Consider the following 24,005-nt stretch of genomic DNA (forward strand, 5'->3'; position numbering starts at 1 on the left):
CCTTGATGCCAGGGACAGGCTCATTCCTGGGAGTCATGTCCCATGTTGACAGAAGATTCATTTTCCTGGATCATGTCTCTCGTGGAGGGAGGTTAAAGAATTTATTTGCTGAGTTGGGCTTAGATAGAGAAAGACCATATCTGAGCAACAAAACTGGTTCTCCGGAGGTACCTCTTAGGCATAATTATAGGAAGCCTTAGCCTCCCTTTTACAGCCCTAATTTCACAAGAGCAAGCCTCAAGATCAAGGGCTTGACTTATTAAGTTGGGGGTTCCTAATCTCACATAGCATACATTCTGTCCAAGACAAACAATCAGTGTATCACATTATCTTCACTTAGTTGTACAATCATCATCACTCTCAATTTTAAACAATTATCATAACAAAAAACTTAAAGAATTATACTACCTGATGTTTTGCAAATAATTTTCCCATTTAAATGAATCTGACTTGGTTAAAAGCATTTCTAATATTGAGAGTTTCAGAAATCCCATGACATAATGTGTCCACCCATCTCGCACTTGGCAAACTAAAATTTCCATTTGTTCTTGTTTCTCTTTTGAGAAATCTAGGAAATTAGCTTTTTGCTTTTAATGAAACAGACTATTTTGTTGGTTATATGTTAACATTATGTTACTGAAGTATTTAATATATCCCTAGGGATTAAGTGTGGCAATTATTAGCAACAGTAATGTGTGTGTAAATATGCATATATATGTATATACCAAATATTTAATGTTATTTGTTTAAATAAAAATATGATAGCATCCAGGGCCTCAAACCTCTTAGGATATAGCAGTTTTATATATTTCTCAATATTTTGAAAGTATTTTAACAGATTTTCTAAAACAACTTTCTAACTTTTTCCTTAATGCAGCTGTTGGTCTCTGAAATGAAGAATGGTGCACACACATAAACTGAGCTGAAAGTATTCAAGTTCTTCCTTTGGAGTGAGGACATATCTTCTTCCCAAATCATCAGCATAAGAAAAACATTTTGCCATGAAATGGAAATAATTCAGCAACTAATATTTTTTCAAGAGTATGTCACTATTTATTTGTCAACAAGTGATAGCATAGATATTTTAATTAAGTAATATAGATCTTGATTTAACCAGAATATAGCTATGCTTTGTCTTCAGTGCTCAACTTCTTTGAAAAATTTTCCATCAGGAAACCTTAAGCACATTTGGCAAAGTCAATACACTTCAAATATGAAAGGGAATATGAATTAGTGAGAGGTCAAGTTCAAGATATAAGACACAGAATGAATATTGCTTAGTGTCACTAAATGAAAATTCAAATGTATGATATGAGATTTATGACATAAGCTAAAAATGAGAAAATATTTTCAGACCTGTACATCAATATTTTCTTCAACTATATGAGGCAATGAGAAAACCCTGAAGAAAGTTTTATACAAAACTCACTCTAAACATTTAAAAGGCCAAAGGTAATGGTAATGTTTTTAATAATTCCATAAAAGGTAACCACCTGGCCAAAAGAATATACAACACATTCTATATCTGGCACAAATTGATTTATTTTTCTGCTCCAAAATATTTATAAGGTATCATAGATACACATAAACTTGGTAAGAAAGGGTGTAGTTCTCCAGGGAATAAATCTAAAACTAGGTCTTGTTCAAAGAAATTTTCTATCAACAAAATGTACTGACAGTAGCTTTAAAAATATACAACCAATGGCTGCTATCATTCTGTTAACTTTCTGCTATTGCTGCATTTTTGATAGATATATAACTGTCTTGAGCCAAGAAACATAAATTCTATATCAAGCAAAGTAATGTCCATTAGAAATATTATTTTGAAAACTTTTACTATAGCAGGGGCAATGAAATGCCAGACCATAGTAACTCCTTTAAATGATAAGGTGAAAGAAATTTGGCAGTGTCTGGTGAAGAGGCTGTGCAAATTTCACAGGACCCATCACTTGATGACATCATTCCTCCTAGTAAAGAAAATCTATGGCAGAGACCAGAAAATAAAGGAAATTAGAGTTAACTGAGCTTGTGTTCTCCAGACTGTTTAACAGGGAATATTTCATAAGATTTTTATTTTGTTTTCAGATTTCACATTAATAACAGAGATAAAGAGAGGAAAACTATTACAGATATACTATAGTTCTCCATTTTAACTTCATTTCAAGGCTATGTGATATGAATACAACTTACAGCAAGTCATATACATAAAAAGTACCATGACCTAATAAATGACTTTATTATAAAAGCATTGTAAAGAGATTGTGAGCCAGGATAATCATAATAATACTATTTAAAATAACAGAAAATCATTGTTCTTCTATTGCTACAGCTTGTTTTTACATAGATCATTATATGCAAACAGTTTTAAGATACATATACACAATATGTTTGAAGCATATTTTATATATTGCAGACATGAGTTTAATATGTATGTATATATTAAAGCCCCTTTGTAAAATCCAATTTGATGATAATTTATCAGCAACACACATGCACATACACATATACATATAATCAATTTATGAAATCTTTATTTACGCTTCTCAATGTCAATCTCTCAGTGTACCCTCATAATTCTCTAGGAGACATGCATTAAAATAATCACATCAAAGACTTAAAGTACTTACTTGACAAACCTAAAGTCACCCAGATAGTAAAACACAGAAATTAAACTTGAACCCAGGACTCTCAGCTTCCCAATATATTAGCTAATTCAATGCCACTTCATAGACAAGTCATTTAATATAAGACAATGAGAAATCTGAAACAAGTGAGTCATAAAGGATCCATGATGTTAGAGGGTTAAGGATGTACAAATGTGTAGTAACATGTGTTTTAGGAATTGAAAGCAATTCAGTGTAGCCAGAGCATGAGGTAATATGAGAGTTGGGGTAGCAGAAATGGGAAGGGACTTTTTTTGGAGAAGGAATTTGGTAAAATATTATGAAAAAGCTTTACATGCCATGTTTTGTAAGCATGTAAGGTTTAGCTCAGAAGGCTTGGGTTGCTCAAACTCTGCATATTTGAGAGAAAGTTCTGCCTCCAGGACTGACCTTTGGCTGACTTTTTAAATATTCTACCTGATAATACTGTTTTTGTATGCCTGAAGCCTTGGGACATGGTGTACACAAACTAAAAAAGTTTAATTTAAGAAGGTAATCACATTGCTAAGTTGTGATTTCACAAAGTCCATGAAGGCTTGTTTTGCTTAAGGATGGGGGAAGGTTGGAGTCTAAGTAGCTAAGGTCAGTCACATGGGCGCTTTTCGCTTAAGTGACTGACCCCGAGTAAAAACCCTGGGCAGTAAGGCTTGCCTGAACTTCCCTATTTGTCAACACTTTGCACATGTAATCATACATAATCACTGTGAGAAGTAAATGCATACCCATGTAACTCAACTGAGAGAATACATGGAAATGTGTCCCTGGTTCTCCTGTGCTTTGCCCCATGAGCTTATTTTAATCTGTATGATTTCACTGCATTAAACTGCAACCATGAGTATGACACCTGGTTATGAGTTTTGTGAGTCCTTCTAGAAAATCTTTGAGACTGGCAGTGGTCTCAGGGGACCCTGGCACAGTTTGGAATTTAAATTTTATTCTCTATGCTTTGCTTTGCTAAATCTGATGAAATGCAATATACCAGAAATGTACTGACTTTTAATAATGGGGATTTATTAACTTACAATTTACAGTTCTTATGCTATGAAAATGTTCAACTCAAGGCATGAACAGGATGATATCTTGACTCTGAAGGCAGGCTGCTGGCATCTAGGAAACCTCTGTCACATGGGAATTCACATGCTTGGCATCTGCTGGACCTTCACTCCTGGGTTTCATTGCTTGCAGCTTCTGGTACCAATGGTTTCCTCTCTGAGATTTTGAGTCCTCTCTTAGCTTCTGTGGGGTTTTTCTCTATGAGTTTCTCTTAGTTTCTGAATGTGTTTTATCCTCTTATAAAGAACTCCAGTAAGTGGATTAAGACCTACTTGAATGAGGTGGTCACATCTTAATTGAAATAACCTAATCAAAAAGGTTCCACCCACAGTAGGTCTGCACCCACAGGAATGGATTAAAAGAACATGGCCTTTTCTGGGGTATGTAACAGCTTCAAACTAGCACACTCTACATAATTGGAGATTCCAGTAGTATTTATAAAAAATTGTGCTTTATATTTAGTCATTCATTTAATAAATTATTATTGAGTACCATCTATGCACCAGCCCTATTTTAGGCTGTGGGAATTCTACAGGGTATAGACTAGATAAAATTTCTGCTGTAGCTGTCCATTTGGGAAGAAGATAAAATAAACAAATTAATATCAGATTCTAATATGATTTGTATTTTAACAAAATAATAGACTCTAGCTATGTGAAGAAAGTTTTATTAGGGGCATTGGGGAGGACCAATACCCCCTAAGGATTTTGCCCTATAGCAAATTGTATCTGACAGTCTAATATTAGGGCTTTTCCCCCAAAGGGTTTGATTTCAATTAATGCAAGTGCAAGATATGAAGACAGGCAGTAATTTAATTGGTAATTATTTACACATTGACCTTGAGACACTTTGTTATAATTTAGTATTTCTATATGTAACATGTAAATATCTCAGAGCCAAGCTGAGAAGAATTAAGTAAGGAAATTGGAGAATGGTTGATGTCTGGAATAAGTGCAGACTGTTTTCCAGATCCCAGAAATGCTTTCTCCTTTCTCAGTGGAAATTGCAAAACACTTAGATTTTACCCTCAAAATGTTGACTAATATAAACCAAGAATCTAGACTTCTAAACCTAGTGAAAATATCCTACAAAAATAAAGCAAACTGAAGAAATTTTCACACACACAACAACTTGGGAGAATTATGTCCAGTGGATCTACATTAAGATAAATAAAAAAGAATATCCTTCAGGCAGAAGGTAAATGATCTAAAATAACATTTCAAGTATGAAATAAAGAATAAAGTATAATATAAAGGATTAAAATATGAGTAAACCTAAATAAATGTTGACTATTTAACACAAGAATGAATATATTATATACACACAATTAAAATATAAGACAGAAATAGCAATAAGGTAAATCAAGGTAAATTAATGTTTAATGACATTAAACTGTTCTAAGACTCTTATTTTCTAAAAAGAGGTAAAATATTATTTTGTATTATAGTAGAGTAATTTAGGATACATCTATGGAAACAATAAAGGAGGAGTAAAATAGTCTATAACAAATAAACTAAATTTGAAAAATGTTAAAGAATAGATTAATAAAAAAAGGCAAGAAAGTAGAGACAAAAGAACATGAAAAATGTGGGACTAGTAAAAAACAAATAGTAAGATGATAGATTTGAAACAAATATATTAAGAATGACATTAATACAGACTACATTTTCTAATTAAAAGGAAAATATTCTTATGCACACATGCACAATAATCATATATATATATGCTGCTTTGAAAATAAAGATATTGTATGCAAAAAGTATATAAAAATGTAGGCATGAATTACTAACTGAAGGAAATTGGTGCAATTATACTAAAAGATGATAACGTATATATGAATCCAAGAAGCACAACTAGAGCTAAAGAATGATATTTTATAATAAGTCAATCTACTTTGGAAATATGTAAATTTATTGAACATAACTTAGTCCCAAAATATAGCCATAAAATCTTGAAGGAATTAAAGTAACTAACAGAAAGTAGTATGAGAAAGAGGTAAAAAATCAGTATGGAAGATAACAGAGTAGGGAGCTGCAGGACTCAGACCTTCTACCAGAACAGCTATTAAATAGACAGTCTGAAACAACTATTTTGAAAATCCAGAGGCCATAAGAACACTGTATATCATCCAAGGAAAAGTGGGTGGAAGAGGCTGATAAATTATGGTAAAGAACAGTGAATTGCTCTTTCTTCATGGTAGCTACTGGTGCCCATCCCCCATGCTCATGGCAGGCTGCCGTAGGATCCAGTCCCTAGGTAGTTCATTGGTCACAGAAAGACACATACAAATCCTCTTCCCCAAGTTCATGGATGGGCATGGCTGATCACTGATCACAGTTTTTGATTAGCAACTTCAGGTCAACAGAGGCCTGGCTCTGAGGGCAGCCATCATTTCAACCTCTCCCAGACAAAAGCAGAAAATGTCAATGTTTCAAACCACCCTGGTAACAGTAAATGATATGGCCCAACCAGAGGAAGAGAATAAAAATCCAGAAAACACCAATGAAGAACAAAATGTGGGCATACTGAACAAAGTCTTTTTAAAAATATCAAAAATGGCCAAGGAGATAAAGGAAAATAAGAAGAAAGATTAAAGGATACAGGGAAAACAATGAATGAGCAATATGTAAATTTTAATGAAGAGATAGAAATTTTATAAAGGAACCAAACAGAACTACAGGAGTTGAGGACCGCAATAACTGAAATGAAAAGTGCCGAGGAGGGTTTTAAGAGCAGATTGGAGCTGGCAGAAGAAAGAATCATGAACTCAAAGACAAGGTACTTGAAATGAGTCAGATTGAGCAGTAGAAAGAAAAAGTTATAAAAAGTGAAAATAGCTTAAGATACCTCTGGGATATCAACAAACATATTTATATACACATTATGGAAGTCCCAAAAAGAGAAAAAAGAGAACAGGGAGCAGAAGGAATATTCAAAGAAATTATGATGGAGAACTTCTTAAATTTAGCAAAATACATAAATATGAAAATCTAAGAAGCCCAGACAACACCAAAAAGGAAAAACATGAAGAATAATACACCAAACCATATATTATCCCACTATAGAATGCAAAGACAGGGAAAGAGCTCTGAAAGCTGGAAGAGAAAATGTTATGCATAGGGGAGCATCAATTACACTAAGTGCCAATTTCCCATCAGAAAACATGGAATTAAGAAGGCCATGGGTTGAAATACTTAAATTGCTGAAAGAAAACAACTGCCCACCAATAATTGTATATCTGGTGAGACTTTTTTCAAAAAATAGGGAGAGAATAGGACAATCCCAGATAAACAAAATCTGAGGGAGTTCATCACCACCAGACCTACCATACCAGCAAAGCTAAAGGGAGCTCTTCATACTGAAAGGAAAAGTCACTAGACAGTGGTTCAAAGTGGCGTAATGAAACAAAGACACATGGTAAAGGTGAACATTTGGGTAATTATAAATGCCAGTAGTATTCTAGTGTATTGTTTGGTATTTTAGTTTGCTGAAGCTGATGAAATGCAATATACCAGAAATGGGTTGGCTCTTACAATGGGGATCTATTACTTTACATGCTTACAGTTCATAGGCCACAAAAATGTCCAAATCAAAGCATCAAAAGGTGATGCTTTCTCCCTGAAGAATGGCTACTGGCAAGCAGGGGCTCCTCTGTCACTTCAGAAAGCATATGGCCAATGCCCTTCTCTCCCGGTTTTCATTTCTTCCAGTTTCTGGCTTCAGTAGCTTCCTCTTTGAGCTTCTCCAGGACATTTTCTGTCTTTTATCCTCTTATAAAGGATTCCAGTAAGAGGATTTAGACCAACCTTGAATGAGGTGGGTCACACCTCAATAGAAATAAAGTAATCAAAAGTTCCCACCTATAGTAAGTCTATATCCACAGGAATGGATTAAAAGAACACGATCTTTACTGGGATTCATGCAGGTTCAAACTACCAGAGGTATGTAATTTTATTTCCTACTTCTTGCAGGTGCTAAAATGCAAATGCATAAAAAGTAATCATAGATCTATGATTTTTCACAGGCAATGTACAAAGTTACAAGTGATAACAAGTAGGAAAAAAGGGAGGGGAATTAGAGAGGTATAGGAAAAGTATATGTTCATGCAACTGAACTTGAGTTGTTATCAAACTACATATAATTGTCATATATTTAATGTGTTAAATATCAACCTCGTGGTAACCACAAAGAAAATAGATGAAAACTATATCCAGATATCCAAGAGAAGGAACTGAATATGGTACAAAGCAAAAAAAAAAAAAAAAAAAAAAAAAAAAAAGAGGGACAAAAAGAGTATAAGACAAGCAAGGTCTAAATAGCAAAATGGTAGCAGAAAGTCCTAAATTATTGACATTAAATGTAAATGGATTAAACTCTCCAGTCAAAAAGTGGATATTGACAGAATGGATAAAACAGCATGACCCAATTATATGCTGTGTGTGAGGGACTCACCTTAAAGTCAAAGATATAAGTAGGTTTGAAAGTAAAAGGACAATATATATATATATATATATATATATATATATATATATATATAGAGAGAGAGAGAGAGAGAGAGAGAGAGAGAGAGAGAGAGTATATACTATGCAAGTAGTCACCAAAAGAGAGCTGGAATAACTATACTAACATCAGATAAAATACACTCTAAGATAAAAACAGTTTTGGGTGCAAAGATGGTCATTATACACTAATAAAGGGGACAACTGAACAAGAAAATGTGACAATTATAAATATATATTCACCTAACAGCAGAGCCCCCAAAATACAAGCAAATACTGAAGTTTGATGTGAGAAATTGATGGTTCTACATTGATAGTAGGAGACTTTACTACATCACTTCCAATAATGAATATAACATCTGTCAGAGGATTAATAAGGAAATACAAGATTTGAATGACACTCTAAACAAACTAGAACTTACAGACATCTATAGAATGCATCACACAACAAAAACAGAAGACACATTCTTCTCCAGTGCTCATGGGTCATTATCCAGGATAGAATATAAGTTAGTTACAAAACAAGTCTCAAATAAATACAAAAATATTGAAATCATACAATGTATATTCTGCACAATGGAATGGAGCTAGAAATCAACAACCCAGGGAGAAAATGAAAACCCACACATTTGTGGAAATTAAACAACATGCTCTTAAACAACTAATATGTTAAAGGGGAAATAAGAAGCAAAATTAGAAAATCTCTTGAGAAGAAAAAAAATGAAAATACAGCATGCAAAACTTATGCCATGTAGCACAGACAGTGCTGAGAGCAAAACTTATAGCCCTTACTTAAAATAAAAAGGAAGACTTCAAATCAGAGACCTAACCTCACACTGGAAAATGTAGAAAAAGATGAGAAAACTGAAGTCAAAATGAGCAGAAGGAAGGAAATAACAAGCATAGAGATAAATGAAATGGAAAGTAAAGGAAAAAAAATAGAATCACTAAAACCAAAAGTTGGTTCTCTGAAATTATCAGCAAAACTGATGAACTATTAGAAAGAGAATACAAATAATGAAAATCAGAAATGAAATAGAGGACATCACTACCGACCCCACTGAAATAAAAAGGAATATGAAAGGATATGATGAACAACTGTATGCCAATAAATTAGATAACCTAGATGAAATGGACAAATTCTTAGAAACACACAAACTACCTACATTGACTCAAGAAGAAATAGAATATCTTAACAAATCAGTTACTAGTAAAGTAATTAAATCAGTAATGAAACCCCCCCCAGAAAAGAAAATCCCAGGGCCATTTGACTTCATGGGGAAATTCTATTCAACATTCAAAGAGGACTTAACTCCAATTCTGCTCAAAATCTTCCAAAAAATTGAAGAGGAGGAAGCACTCTCTACTTCATTCTATGAGGTGAAAACCACCCTCTTACCAAAGTCAGATAAAGATTCAAAAAGAGAAGAAAACTGCAGTTCAATATCTCTTAAGAGTATAGATGCAAAAATCCTCAAGAAAATACTAGCAAACCAAATCCAAAAGCATTTACAAGAATTATACACCATGATCAAGTGGTATTTATCCCTAATATGCAAGGTTGGTTCAATGTGAAAAAAAATCAACTGATGTAATACCCCACATTAAAACAGTGAGGGGAAAAAAACAACATATGATCATGGCAATTGATACAGAAAAGGCATTTGGCAAAATCCAGTTCTGTTTTTTTTTGGCTTTTACAATGGGGTTTTATGAGGTTACAAATTTACAGTTTTAAGGTCATGACAATGCCCCAATTAAGTTATCAATAGGATAATACTTTCTCTGAAGAAAGGCCAATGGCATCTTGGTTTCCTCTATCACATGGGAAGGTACATGGACAGAGTCTGCTGGGCCTCTCCCAGGGTTAGCTTTTCATTTCTGTTGCTTCCTCAAAAATGTCTCTGGGCCTCTGTCTTAGCTTCTCTGTCTCAGCTCCTGTGTATCCTTGTTTGTTACCCTCTAAGCATCTGGGGGTCTTCTCTTAGCTTCCCTGGGGCAAACTCTGGATTTCATCTCTTAGCTTCTCTCCTGGTTCTGGTTCCAATAGCTGTCTCCGAAAATGAATCTGCCTTTTATCCTCTCATAGAGGATGCCAAGTAAACTAATTAGGACCCACTTAGAGTGGGTGAGGTCACATTATAGAAATAATCTAATCAAAAGATCCCACCCACAATAGGTCTGCCCACACAAGATTGAATTAAAGAACATGACTTTTTATGGGGTACCTAACAGATTCCAACCAATACATTCCACCCTCTGGACCCCCAAAACATATGTTCTAGCCATATGTAAAATACATTCATTCCATCACAATGTTACAAAAGCTTAAATCATTTTGGTAACAATAGATAAGTACAATGTCTTATCAAAATCAGTTACAGGCATGGAAAATTCTCCTCTGGCTGTGTACTGTGAAACTTAGAACAAGTTATTTGCTTCTAATATACAAAGGAGAGACAGTAATAGGATAAACATTCCCATTGCCATAGGAAGAAATTGAAAGGAAAACAGGGGTCATGACACCCAAACAATTCCTAAAACCCATAGGGCAAACCCTATTAGATTTCAAAGTCTGACAGTCATTTATAGAATGATGTTTTATCCTCAGGGCTTGAGATAATGGAAGTCCCACCCTTTCCAAAGGCTTATGCAGTAGCCTTAGTCTGTCCAAATGCTAGGGTGATTGCCCTAAAATATTCAAGTATTGGGGAGAACACCTTCTTCTTGGCTCCACCTCAGGGCCCATGCTCAACCCCTTCAGAACAGTGAGGTGGTAGCCAGGCTCTCACCAATCCCCGGGAATGTATTCCACCCACTTTGAACTCACCCTCTCTACATGCATGGGTGGATCTGCTCTCCTGGCACAAGGTTTCTTGACTTAAGCTTCCTTGGCTCTGCTTTTGAAGAAATTCTTCCTTCAATCTGTCCCTTTTCTGTCCCTTTTAGTCCAGACTTGCAATGGTTCCATTTATACAGATCTCTTGAAAAATTTGTTGGCTTGGTATGCAGCATACTAGGTCAAAACCATCAGACAGTAAGACTTTCCAAAAATCCTTCTTGTAGAACTCTATTTCCAGTCCTGGCTTGGACTGAAATGGCTATCAGTTTTCATGTTTAATTAAATCTTCTCATGGGGCACTATCATCTGGGGTCTCACTTTATGGAAGCCCAGAATTTTCTAACCATCAATTTTTGATTCTGAGTTTCTTTGTACCCAAGAGTTCAGTTCTCAGCTTCTCTCTTTCCTCTTACATTTTACTATAAGCTTCTCTGAAGAAAAGCCAATGGCATCAGGGGTTTCCTTGTCACATGGGAAGGCACATGGTTGGAATCTGCTGGACCTCTCCCTTGATTAGCTTCTTGTTTCTGCTACTTTCTCCAAAATGACTCTGTGTTTCTGTCTTAGCTTCTCTCTCTCTCTCTCCTCAATATGATAAAGGGCCTATACAAAAAGCCAACAGCTAAACTCTACTTAATTGTGAAAGACTGAAAGCATTCTAAGATTATGAACAAGACAAGGATGCCCACTGTCAAAGTTATTGAACATTGTACTTGAAGTTCTTAACAGAGTAATTAGGCAAGATAAAGAAATAGAGGCATTCAAATTGGAAACAAAGAAGTAATACTTTCCCTATTTGCAGATGAAATGACCCTATATACAGAAAATCCTCCAAAATCCATGACAAAGTTCCTAGAACTAATAAACAAGCTCAGCAAAGTGGCAGGGTATGAGATCAACATCAAAGACCATACTGTTTATAAACACAAGCAATGAACAATCAGAAGAAAAAATCAAGGAAAGTATTACATTCACAATAGCAACCAAAAAAATCAAATATCTAGGAATAAATTTAACTAAAGTTGCGAAGGACTTGTATACAGAAAACTACAAAACACTGCTAAAGGAAATTGGAGAGGACTTAAATGAATGTAAGGATATTCTGTGTTCATGGATTGGAAGACTAAATATAGTTAAGATGTCAATTCTACCCAAAGCAATTTATAGGTTCAATACTATCCCAAATTTTCAACAACCATCTTCACAGATATGGACAAGCCAGTCATCAAAATTAAAAAAACAAAAAACAAAAAACAAAACAAAACAAAACAACATTATTTGCCTCAAAGGAATTTATCATGAAAGTAAAAACACAACCTACACAATGGGAGAAAATATTTGGAAAACACATATCCAATAAAGGTTTTAACGTACAGAATATATAACAAGTTGTACATACAAGTTAACAAGAAAAAGACAAGACACTCAAAAAAAAAATGGGCAGAAGACTTGAGTAGACGTCTCTCCAAATAGGATATGTTAATGGCCAGAAAGCACATGAAAAAATACTCAACATCATTAGCCATCAGGGAAATGAAAATCAAAACCAAAATTAGATATCATTTCACACCCATTAGAATAGCTGCTATTAAAACAAAAACAAAAACAAAAACAGAAAAAAAAAAACAGAAAATAACAACTGTCAGAGAGCATGCAGAGAAATAGGAACACTTATTCATTGCCGGAGGGAATATAAAATGGTGCATCTGCTGTGAAAGACAGTTTGGTGGTTCCTCAGAAAGCTAAGAATAGAAGTACCATACCCCAGCAATCCTGCTGCTAGGCACATATCCCAAATAACTGACAGAAGTTTGAACAGATATTTGTACACCTATGTTTATAGCAGCATTATTCACAATTGCCAAAAGATAGAAGCAACCCAAGTATCCATCAATTAATCAATGGATGAATAAAACCTGATATATATATAATGAGATATTATTCAGCTGTAAAAATGAGTGAAGTCCTGATAAATGCAACAACATGGATGAACCTTGAAGACATCATGTTGAGTGAAATAAGCCACACACAAAAGGATAAATATTGTATCATCTCACTGATGAGAAATAATTAGAATAAGCAAACTCATAGAATCTGAATCTGGAATAAAGGTTACTAGGGTAGGGGGTTGGGATAAGGAATTATAAGTTAAGGTTTAAAATGTACAGGGCTCCTATTTGGAGTGATAGAATTATTCTGACATTGGATGGTGGTGGTTGTAGCAAAATATTGTGAATGTAATTAACAACACTGAAATATATATCTAAATGTGTTAAAAAGGGAAATGTTAGATTTTTTAAAAAAATCCATAGAACTACATTATGCAAACAGTGAGTTCTATCATAAATAGTTAATGCTACAATTATAAAAACGAACTATCATCAATTGTAACAAATATCCTACACCTGTGCAAGGTGTTATTAATAGGGTGGTATATCAGAATCTTGTATTTTATGCATGATTGTTCTGTAAACCTACAACTTCTCTAATAAAGAAAAAAGATATGAAATAAAATAAAATAAAATAAAGTAAAATAGAATAGAATAGAATAAAACAAAACAAAACAAAACAAATTAAATTAAATTAAAATAAAATAAAACTGATATGGGCAGAGAAAATTAGAACACCATTAAGAAATCTAACCAAGTCATGACATGTGAATAGTTTACAAAACAATTACAGCATATATATGCTTTTCAAATGTACACAGACTCTTTATTAAGTTTTTATGCTGGGCCTTAAATCACATTTCAACAATTGTAAAGAATTAAAAGTATGTTTTCTCACCATTGCATTAAGCCAGAAATTAAATACAAAACAAAACTTGAAAATTTACAATATGTTTGGTAATTAGCAATGATTATGAAATATTATTTGTACATAACATGTATCAAAGAAAGAATCATAAAGAAGATTAGGGCATGTATTGCACTAAACATAGTAAAACATGTATTCCTAAAATTTTGATATTCACTTATACTTTGTGTAGAAGGAAATTTATATACATAAATGCACATATACAATAGAAGCCTGAAAATCAATAATTCAAGCATTTTTTCAAAGTTAATAGAAGAACAATTTTAAAGAAAATTAAAGAAGAATGGCAAAGATAAAGATATGAATATAAAGTAATAAATTTGAAAAAATATATGGAAGAAATATTAAATGAAAAGGTCCTTTCGAAAGACTAATCAATTTTGATAAAATAATGACTACAGATGAAAAAATGAAACTTGTCCTCCTAAAAAAAGTAATGAAAGAAGATATAATATACCAGTATCAGGAATAAAAAAGAGGATATCCCTATATTTTGAATTTAAAGCCATAAAAATATAATGAGGATGATATGAACACATTTATACCAAAAATAGGTGAAATGGGAGAGATGAATCCCAATATAACATATGAATGCAATGACAAAAATAATAATAATAACAATGAGATGTTGCCTTACAACCAAGCTGGCTTTATTCCAGAAATACAAGATAGGTGTAAAATCCGTGAATCAATCAGTATAAACCATCACATTAACAGAACAGAAAAAAAAAATATTAAAAGAGGAGCTATTTTGAAGAGAAAGATTGTTTCTTTTCATTAGATGCATAAAAACTATTTGATAAAATCCAACTTAATCTCTTTACAGATTTTTATGTTCACCTAATAGAAGAAAACTTCCTTTAAAGAGACCTCCTACTATCTTAGTGGAGCATCATATTAAAATGAGGAAAATTTAAAACTTTTTCTTCTGAGATTAGAAATGAGACATTGAAGCCCAGTATTACTACTTCTCCTCTTCAACATTGTGTTGAAGATCCCAGCCTGTGAAATCGATAAAATAAAATAATAAACATAAATCAATTATTCATTTGATCAGTTGTTGCATTTGTAAGAGATATAAGTGCAAAATAGAAAACTAAAAGAACTCTACAGATAAACAATTAGAATTTAAAAGAATTTAACAAATACACCAGATACAAAAATAACATACAAAACTCAATTGTATTTCTAAATAGTGACAATGGTTAATAAAGAGAATATTTCCAATAATATCAAAATCACCAAATTCCTCTGAATGAATCAAATAAAAGAACTATAAAGTTTCTATACAGTAAAGAACAAAAATTATAGCATTCAATTAATGAACACAAATAGAAGGAAGCATACATCTTGTTCAGTATTGAAAAACTAAGTATTAAAAAGGTGACAATTTAACTCACGTTGATCATAGATTCCATGCAATCCCTATCAACATCCCAGCGCATTTGTGCATGTGGAAATTTACATAACGTTTTATAGGAAAATAAAAAAGATCAAGAATAGCTAAAGAAATTTTGAAGAACTAATATGGAGGATTTTCACTTCTAGATACCAAGACTTATTAGAAAGATCAGTAGTTATGATGAGGTGATAATAGTATAAGAATAAACAAATGAACTAATGGAACTGAATAAAAAGTCCCCAAGAGAAGCAAACATAAAATCAACTACTAAATTTTAATGATAGTAGCACTGCAAGGCACTTGGAAAAGGATGGTCTTGCAATAAATATTCTTGAATCAACTGAATTAACCATATGGCAAACGAAAAAAGAGCTTGAAATCTATTCCATAGTATAAACCAAACTAATTTTAATCATAGAAAAAGTATTGAAAATAAACATATGATATAATATGGAATAATTTATTCATGACTTTGCAAAGGTTAAATAGGACCAAAGAGCACTAAACATAAAGGAAACGATTGGTAAATTGAACTATGTTAAATTTGGAAACCTCTTTTTATCAAAAGATAATACACAAATCTCAGACCCATCTATTTTGGATAGTTTAGATTTGAATGAAGATGAACGGGAAGTACTCATTAGCAATATTAATAGGCGTTTGACCCCACAAGCTGTCAAAATTCGAGCAGATATTGAAGTGGCTTGTTATGGTTATGAAGGCATTGATGCTGTAAAAGAAGCCCTGAGAGCAGGTTTGAATTGTTCCACAGAAACTATGCCCATCAAGATTAATCTAATAGCTCCCCCTTGGTATGTGATGACTACAACAACCCTGGAGAGAACAGAAGGTCTCTCTGTCCTCAATCAAGCTATGGCTGTTATCAAAGAAAAGATTGAGGAAAAGAGAGGTGTCTTCAATGTTCAGATGGAGCCCAAAGTGGTTACAGATACAGATGAAACTGAACTTGCAAGGCAGCTGGAGAGGCTTGAGAGAGAAAATGCAGAAGTGGATGGAGATGATGATGCTGAAGAAATGGAAGCCAAAGCTGAAGATTAACTTTGTGGAAAAGAGTCCAATTTAAGGAACATAAAGCAGCCCTTCCGGCTGTATAATCCTAGACTTGAAAGTTTTCCAGTATTGAAAACTTCAAAGCAAATATTTTTTATTTCCAAGTATTTAAATGTTCAACAGACCATAACATGAAATGCCCTCCTAATTGTCAGCTGTTTCACACAGTAGCTCCAACAGATTGAGCATTTTTTAAGGGAGTGGCCTAATTTCACTGGAGACAAATCTTTAAGGTAAAACAGTAATAAAATCTGGCCTGTGATTTCCATTTCTGATGTCTGCAGACTGGCACCCGTTTGTAGTTCAGTGCCTCTGTGCCATTTACCAGGGGCACCCACAGCAAACAATCCCAATCTTTCTATATAAAATGTATTCAAGCAAAAATTAAATAAATTTCTGGGATATTTAAAAAAAAAAAAAAAAAAGATAATACACAAAGAGGAAAAGATTTTTCTAATACACATAGCTAGCAAGGACTTGTATCCACAGTATATAAACTCTAAATAATTGAGAAGTAGACAAAAATCCCTGTAGAGAAGAAATAAGGTAACACTGGAAAAAGGATGTCACAACAGAGTTTGTAAATTGTGAAAAAAATAAGAAAAATTTATCAACATAGTCATCAAGAAATTGTAAAACAAAATGGTACTAATACACATATCTGAATGCATGAAGTAATTTTTAAGACTGAAAATACCTGTTGTTGGTGAGGACATGGAGTAACTGGAACTCTTTTACATTGCTGATTGTAATATATACATCACCAGCCCTTGCACCTCTAGCTCTGTACACAAAATAAATATGCAAGATAATTTATAGAAAAATCATTAGAAAGCAGTAGTCCAAAGATTAAAACAACTCAAATGTCCTTGTGGGATATTTATACATCAGAATGTTATAAAGCAATGAAAATGAATGAACTATTGTCAGAAGAACTTTCATGGATGAATTTCACAAGCATTAAATGAAAAGGGCCAGGCAAAAATGAATATTTGCTCATGTTTCCACTTACATACAGTTAAAAAATAATTACAATTGATCTGTATTGTTTTAAGTCAGCATTTTTGTTAACTTTGGTGAGGAAAGAATTAGGACAGAAAAGGGTCATGAGATAGGTGCACAGGTGATCAACTGCCCTGGTTTTCCTGGGAGTGAGGGAGTTCCTAGGATGTGAGGCTATCAGTGCTACAACCAGGAAAGTCTAGAGCAAAGGCAGAAGAGTGAGTAGGTGATCTTATGGAAAGAAATTCTATTTCTTGACCAATATAATAGTCACTGTGAAAGTACTATAGCTGCACAATTACCACTTGTGCAATTTTCTGTAACAATAGTTTATTTAAACATAAGAAAAAGAATTCTCTCAGCATACAAAGCTCACAGATTTTCATTCAGTTCACTATACTGAATTCCAGCTCTTTGTCATCCATGTGTGCCACAGCTCATGTTTCAAAATCCAGGAAAGAAAAATTAACCCATTGCTCATAGTTTAGACCAATTCTAATTTCATTTCCAATTACAATTTTCCAGTGGATGTGGTGGGGTGGGATAATATGATTGAGAGCACTAACAGTATCTTCTAGCTCTTGTGTGTAGATCAGCTCCCCAAAGTTAACTGGGGAAGTGATAAAATCACTCTAACAAATGCAAGCATGCTAGGTGGTTGAAAAACAAGGTATGTCCATAATTCTAGATGTCCATTAATGGACAAATGGTTAAATAATTTCACACCTACTGTATGTTAATTTATATGTTATTTTATGAATATTTCTGGCAACTATGATGCAGAAATACAGTGGAATCAAGGGAAGGTGAAATGTCAGATTTATGGAGATACTCATAGCAGTAAGTCAATGTGGTTCTTAGCTCTCCAAGCTCTCCAGCCTCCTTTCAGAACGACCTATCAGATACCATTGTGGAAAGCCCTCCAAGGGAAGAGTTCAACCTCCCTACTGCTGTCTAAATTTATTTGGAAGTTGAGAAGAAGCCATGAGACACACAACTGAGTGTTTGATTACATAACAAAGGGACTTCTCTGGACAGAGATATGGTCTTGCTATTCCAGAGTTTAGGAGGTATCAGCTGAAGGTCTTGAGTTCTTTTGTTGAGCTAAATTTGCAGATCTGTTAAGTTAGAAGAGAGAGAGAATTTACCACCAGGGCCATTGAGGTTTGTCTCTCTTCAGACTATCCTCTGTCCCTAGAGGACTTAATTGAGTATACCAATCATCATAAGCTCCTTGCTGATGTCAGGTTGCAATAATTTCTACAACACTGCCTGGAATTGAAAAATCAGTAAGTTTTCTTGCAGCTGGGTCTGGTAGAGGAACTACTGATGTATCAACATCACAACAAGTTCCCTTTATGAGTATCTGTGACACTCAACAAACTTTAAACTCTCAATTTGTTTTTTTTTCTTATCCCTGGAAATACACTTTATACATTTATATTGTCATAAATTTCTCCTTAAATACAAATTTAAATATAATATGCTGTCTCATACTATAACTTCTCACATCTCTGCCACAGCACAAAATAATAATAATAATAATAATAATAATAATAATAATAATAATAATAACTGGTAGTAATAATGTGTTTAATGACTATTTATTGTTCCAGGCCCTATTCTAAGGGTTCTAGTGGAGCAGACCCACCTGAATGTTATTGTTTTGACCATTTAGCAAATAAGTGAACTGAGAACTGTGACACTGAGGGAAAAAGTAATTTGCCTAAATTCACTTAGTGACAGCATATTAGAAACAGGATTTCATTCCCAAGGAGGCTGACTCTGAAGCTTCTTTTCTCAAGTAATACACATGTTGCCTTCCGAACTATCCTAACCAGTGCAGTTTTTCTGTTGACTCTTCAACAATGGAATAAGATTTTAAATTTATTTTCTGACTTTATTTTATATAACTTAAGTTGTTGATAATCTATGGTAAATGTTTCACCGCTGTCTTAAACACTTTAAGAATATTAGACCAGTAATTTAAAGTGAACAAACAGGAATTAATTAAATATTTATTAGTATAGGAATTAGGAGCAAATGCACAGATCCAAATGTAGAGTCATCACAGGAAGGTAAGGTGAGACAACACAGTGATATCAGTAGGTCCAAACATCTAGGATACACAGAGAGAAGTGTGCTGTCATCTTTCCCTCCTTCAAAATATCCTGGGGCCAGGTCCTCTTTTTATGCTAATTGGAAATTAGAAATGATAACAGAAAAAGGAATCATTTCTAATATAGATATATAAACTAAAAATAGCACTATCTTACCTTTTAGTAGGAAGTGGGTGGAAATGTTATATTAAAAAGCAAATAAAAACTGGGGCAGAGAAAATGCAAATTCTGATAGTTGAGCTGCTTGCCTGTCAGAGGGACGGAGGGTCCTAGGAGACAGGCAGAGAGTAAGATTTAGAAAGGAAGAGAGAAGCCCCGGGGGCAGAGAAAAGCGCTTGTCTACCTTTGTAGAATAGAGAGAATAGGAAGACAGAAATTAGTACCTGATGTGAATTAAAAGGGCAAGTAAAAGAAAAGGAAAAGAGGTGGAACTTTTTAACTGGAACTTTGAAAGTTGACAAAGAAGAGGTTGACATATTTGACTACACAGAAGGGAAGCATGTTTAAATGTTGCAAATGAATTCATATGTAATTTGCTTAGTAAATTTGAAATAATTTTACCAGCTAATGTGATGTTCTTTAATTTGACCTACATAAAGTGATAAAACATATGCTGGGTGATAAAAGAAAAAATAATTATAGACAGACAACTTCAATATGCCATGTGGATGACACTACTTAGTAAGAGTTTAATTTTTAAATATCAAGCTTTATAAACTACTAAGTTTAATTTTTGCAAAATTTGTGCAATATGCCCACCCCTATCATTGGGGAGTTTAATTAAAATCTACAGTTCTTTGTTAACTGGACCCAATATATCAGTTTACACATTTCCCTCTCTTCCCCCATGTAAACCATATTGGCTCTTAATTCTCTTCAGATGCTGTTTTAATTTTAGAAGTAATGTTTCAGTAAGTAGAAATTAAGTGAAAAACAGGGAATCCAGGTTTTCTTAGAGAAGGAAAAAAAGTCATTATTATAATTAAAATTAATATTTGAAAAATTGATGAACTATGGCTACAAACTGATTCTGACCTAAACCAAGAGCCATCTGAAATAACACTTCCATATGTCTCTGTCAATTAGCAATTATTGTTCAGAATAGCTAAAAAAAAAAAAAAAAATAGCATCTATGAGGCTGCTGAAACATTTGGTCCCATCAATTTTCTAGGAACTCTGGAAGCAATAGCAGGACTTTAAATCAAATATTGTGAATGGCATATTTTTATTTTCTCTACATGAGGCTTTTTTAATTACCGTAAGAATGGGTCTTTTGCAGATTCTCGCCTTGGTGAAATTCATTTTAGCCCAGGATTGCCAAAATCTCTCTATATTTTGGATGGGAATTTTCCAATATTAGCACGTAATAGCACTTTTTATTTTAATTAAGTTCTGCATATTCATCTGCACAACTACAATTTTGATGAAGTTTAAATCAAAATAAGTAAAATTGACTTAGAAAATTTTATTTTTTGTTTCTTTTTTTATATGCATGCTGTTTATATGACATTTTACAATACTATACAATAGTAAACATGAAGCTGTTGTCCTTTGCATACTAAAGACCTCAGCACAGCCTTCATTATCCTGCTTTGTGCTTCCATGTTAGAAAAGAATAGGTAGTAGTAATCACTTTATATCCAACTCTTGAGGATTTGTCTTTGTTTTATCCTTGAATTTGTGAATGTCAGGGACTGCCTTAGTCTAATATTTCTACTTATTCAGACTATGTTAACAAAATATTTACATAATTTGGGGAATAAAGTGGTGTGGGAAACTATCATTTACCTCAACTATAAATACAAAATACAACTGGTTTTCAAGTTGCACCTTGCAATAAGTGTAATAGGATAATATAAAAATTAGCACATTTTGTCAGATAGACTATGTTTCACCACTAGTTTAACAGCCTAGAAGAATGAAACAGGAAACAATTTTGCCACAAGATGCCATGGCAAGCTCTTTTCCACTTCTCTGAATTAGAAATAACAGGGCTAACATATCACTAATACAATCAAGAAATAGACTCTATAGTCAGCATTAAGGGATCACAGCAAAAAGTTAATATAAAGATTTAAAACATGCCGAATTGTACATGTTTCAACCATAGCTAGACGTTTAAGAATTGTACTAAAAAAAAAATTCTAAAAATGCATTGAAAAGAAGTATATGTGAATTTTTGCAGGATATATGATATCAACTATTAGGATTTTATTACAGAAATGAGACATTTCCCTTCTCAATTTGTTTTCCACAGTTCTATAAGAAAATCATCAAAATGCAAACAAATATGTTGGATATATGTTTTCTAATTCTATAATCCTAAGTAATGGCAGCCTTTAAAGTCTATGTATGTAAGCTTTTAACTGAAATATGATACACAAGCAGAAAAGTGCACACACATACATGCTTAATGACAATGAAATTAGTAATTATGTATACTAAGAGAGAGAGATGTAGATATAGATATATAAATATTATTGAATATCTGATCTTCAAACAAGCAAAATTCCCATACTAAATAATAAAAAGATATAACAAAATAATATAATATATTCTGTGAGCTTATTCATTCTCTATAAAAATAATGTGTTTTCATGAAAATTTATCTAAATACTAACATAAATTAAAAACAGTTTGAAATTAATGATGTGTAAGTTTAAAAAAATAATAATTCCTAGATACCTATACTCTAAGTAATTTTCTGAATGCACCATATCCAGAAAAAAATTGAATTTAAATTTTTTCCTACACGGTTCTGCCAGTTTGAATGTATTATGTCCCCCCAACGCCATTATCTTTGATGTAATCTTGTGTGGGCAGACATTATCAGTGTTGATTAGATTGTAATTTCTTTGAGTGTTTCTTTGGAATGTGCCCCACCCAGCTGTGGGGGATGACTCTGATTGCGTAATTTCCATGGAGGTGTTGCTCCACCCATTTGGGGTGGGTCTAAGTTGAGTCACTAGAGCCATATAAATGAGCTGATGGACAGAGGGAACTCAGTGCAGCTGTGAGTGATGTTTTGAAGAGGAGCTACAGCCAAGAGAGACACTTTGAAGAATGCACTAGAAATGAGAGAGGAGCTTCAGCTTATAGAAACATTTTGAAGACAGCAGTTGAAAGCAGACTCTTGCTCCAGAGAAGCTAGGAGAGGACAAATACCCCAAGTGCAACTAAGAGTGACATTTTTGAGGAACTGCAGCCTAGAGAGGAACGTCCTGGGAGAAAGCCATTTTGAAACCAGAACATTGGAGCAGATGCCAGCCACATGCCTTCCCAGCGAACAGAGGTTTTCCGGACACCATTGGCCATCCTCCAGTGAAGGTACCCTATTGCTCATCTGTTACCTTGGACACTTTATGGCCTTAAGAGTGTAACTGTGTAACCAAATAAACCCCTGTTTATAAAAGCCAATCCATCTCTTGTGTTTTGTATTCCGGCAGCATTAGCAAACTAGAACAATGGTCTTCAAGTTGATTCCCATTGTGTGGAATAGACCCCCACGTGGAAGCAAGAATGTGTGTGTTTGTGTGTGTGTGTGTGTGTGTGTGTGTCTGAATGGCAAGATTCTTTCCAATTTTTACTGCTTTCTGAAGTTCATTTTATTGAGTTTCCCAGCTGTCAAGACACCTGTATCCCACAGCTGATATGCTGGATTTATATTTCTGTGTTACAGAATTTCTTTTTTATTATAATGGTGCTGTTATTATTAATGCTCCTTCAAAAAGTTACCCAGTTTATTATTATTTTTCAGGATAACATATGTTCCCATACATGTTTTCAAATACAGCTTCCTTTATTGAATTTCAGCTTTTGTTTTCCTAAGAAAATCATTATCTGAAATTGTTATTACCATGCTGGAAAATCTTTTTGTGAAGTACAGCTGTTCAAGTGGCAACTGCATAATGACAGGTATTTGTAATTCTTATAAATATGGAAAGATCCATGTTTGATTTCATTATAATATTAAGTAACATGTCCATAAAATAGAAGGAACACTTTAAATTGAAAAAACTATACTTGTTTCATTTCCTTAAATATAACAAGCCTTCACATTTTACAAGAATCAAGAAAACCAAGAATAGGAAACAGTTTTTTCTCCCATTCTTTATTTATTACCTATTCTTACATTATTTACAAAAAAAGGTTACATGAGTGGTACAAATTTTAATTAAAATATTATCTTTTCTAGAAAGTACTACCTCTTTCTACAGACTATACTAATACATATTCATTTTCTGACTATTGAAATTAGACATTTTCTAATGTCTAATATATATAATAATTGAAAAGAAATTACATCCAAAATAATGTATTCTGTACAAAAATTATATCTGATGAAGTCAAGTCATAATTATGTGTTTTAATAATTCACTTCTATTTAAAATACAATGGATAGATTTTATATTTAAAGTTTAGTGTCGTAAAGTGTAAGTTAAGATATATTTTAATTTTCAGTGTTGTTTCCTTGAATGATATTATCTGAAATAGAACTAACCTTACCATCAATCAGTACTTCTGCACTACAAGTAA

The 24,005-nt window shown here is 33.4% G+C and overlaps 1 protein-coding gene across 1 annotated transcript in view; it reads left to right on the forward strand.

Annotated features, from left to right (window-relative positions):
- Nucleotides 1–16,759, forward strand: part of LOC119530605 (eukaryotic translation initiation factor 2 subunit 1-like) — a 190,234-nt gene extending 173,475 nt beyond the window's left edge. The window contains exon 2 of the mRNA XM_037831522.1: nt 15,845–16,759. Coding sequence (XP_037687450.1) covers nt 15,845–16,335 — 491 coding nt within the window. The 3' untranslated portion in view covers nt 16,336–16,759. The remainder of the gene's footprint in view (nt 1–15,844) is intronic.
- The last annotated feature ends 7,246 nt before the right edge of the window (nt 16,760–24,005 follow it).

This window comes from Choloepus didactylus, chromosome 3 (genome assembly GCF_015220235.1).
Source record: "Choloepus didactylus isolate mChoDid1 chromosome 3, mChoDid1.pri, whole genome shotgun sequence".
NCBI lineage: Eukaryota > Metazoa > Chordata > Mammalia > Pilosa > Megalonychidae > Choloepus > Choloepus didactylus.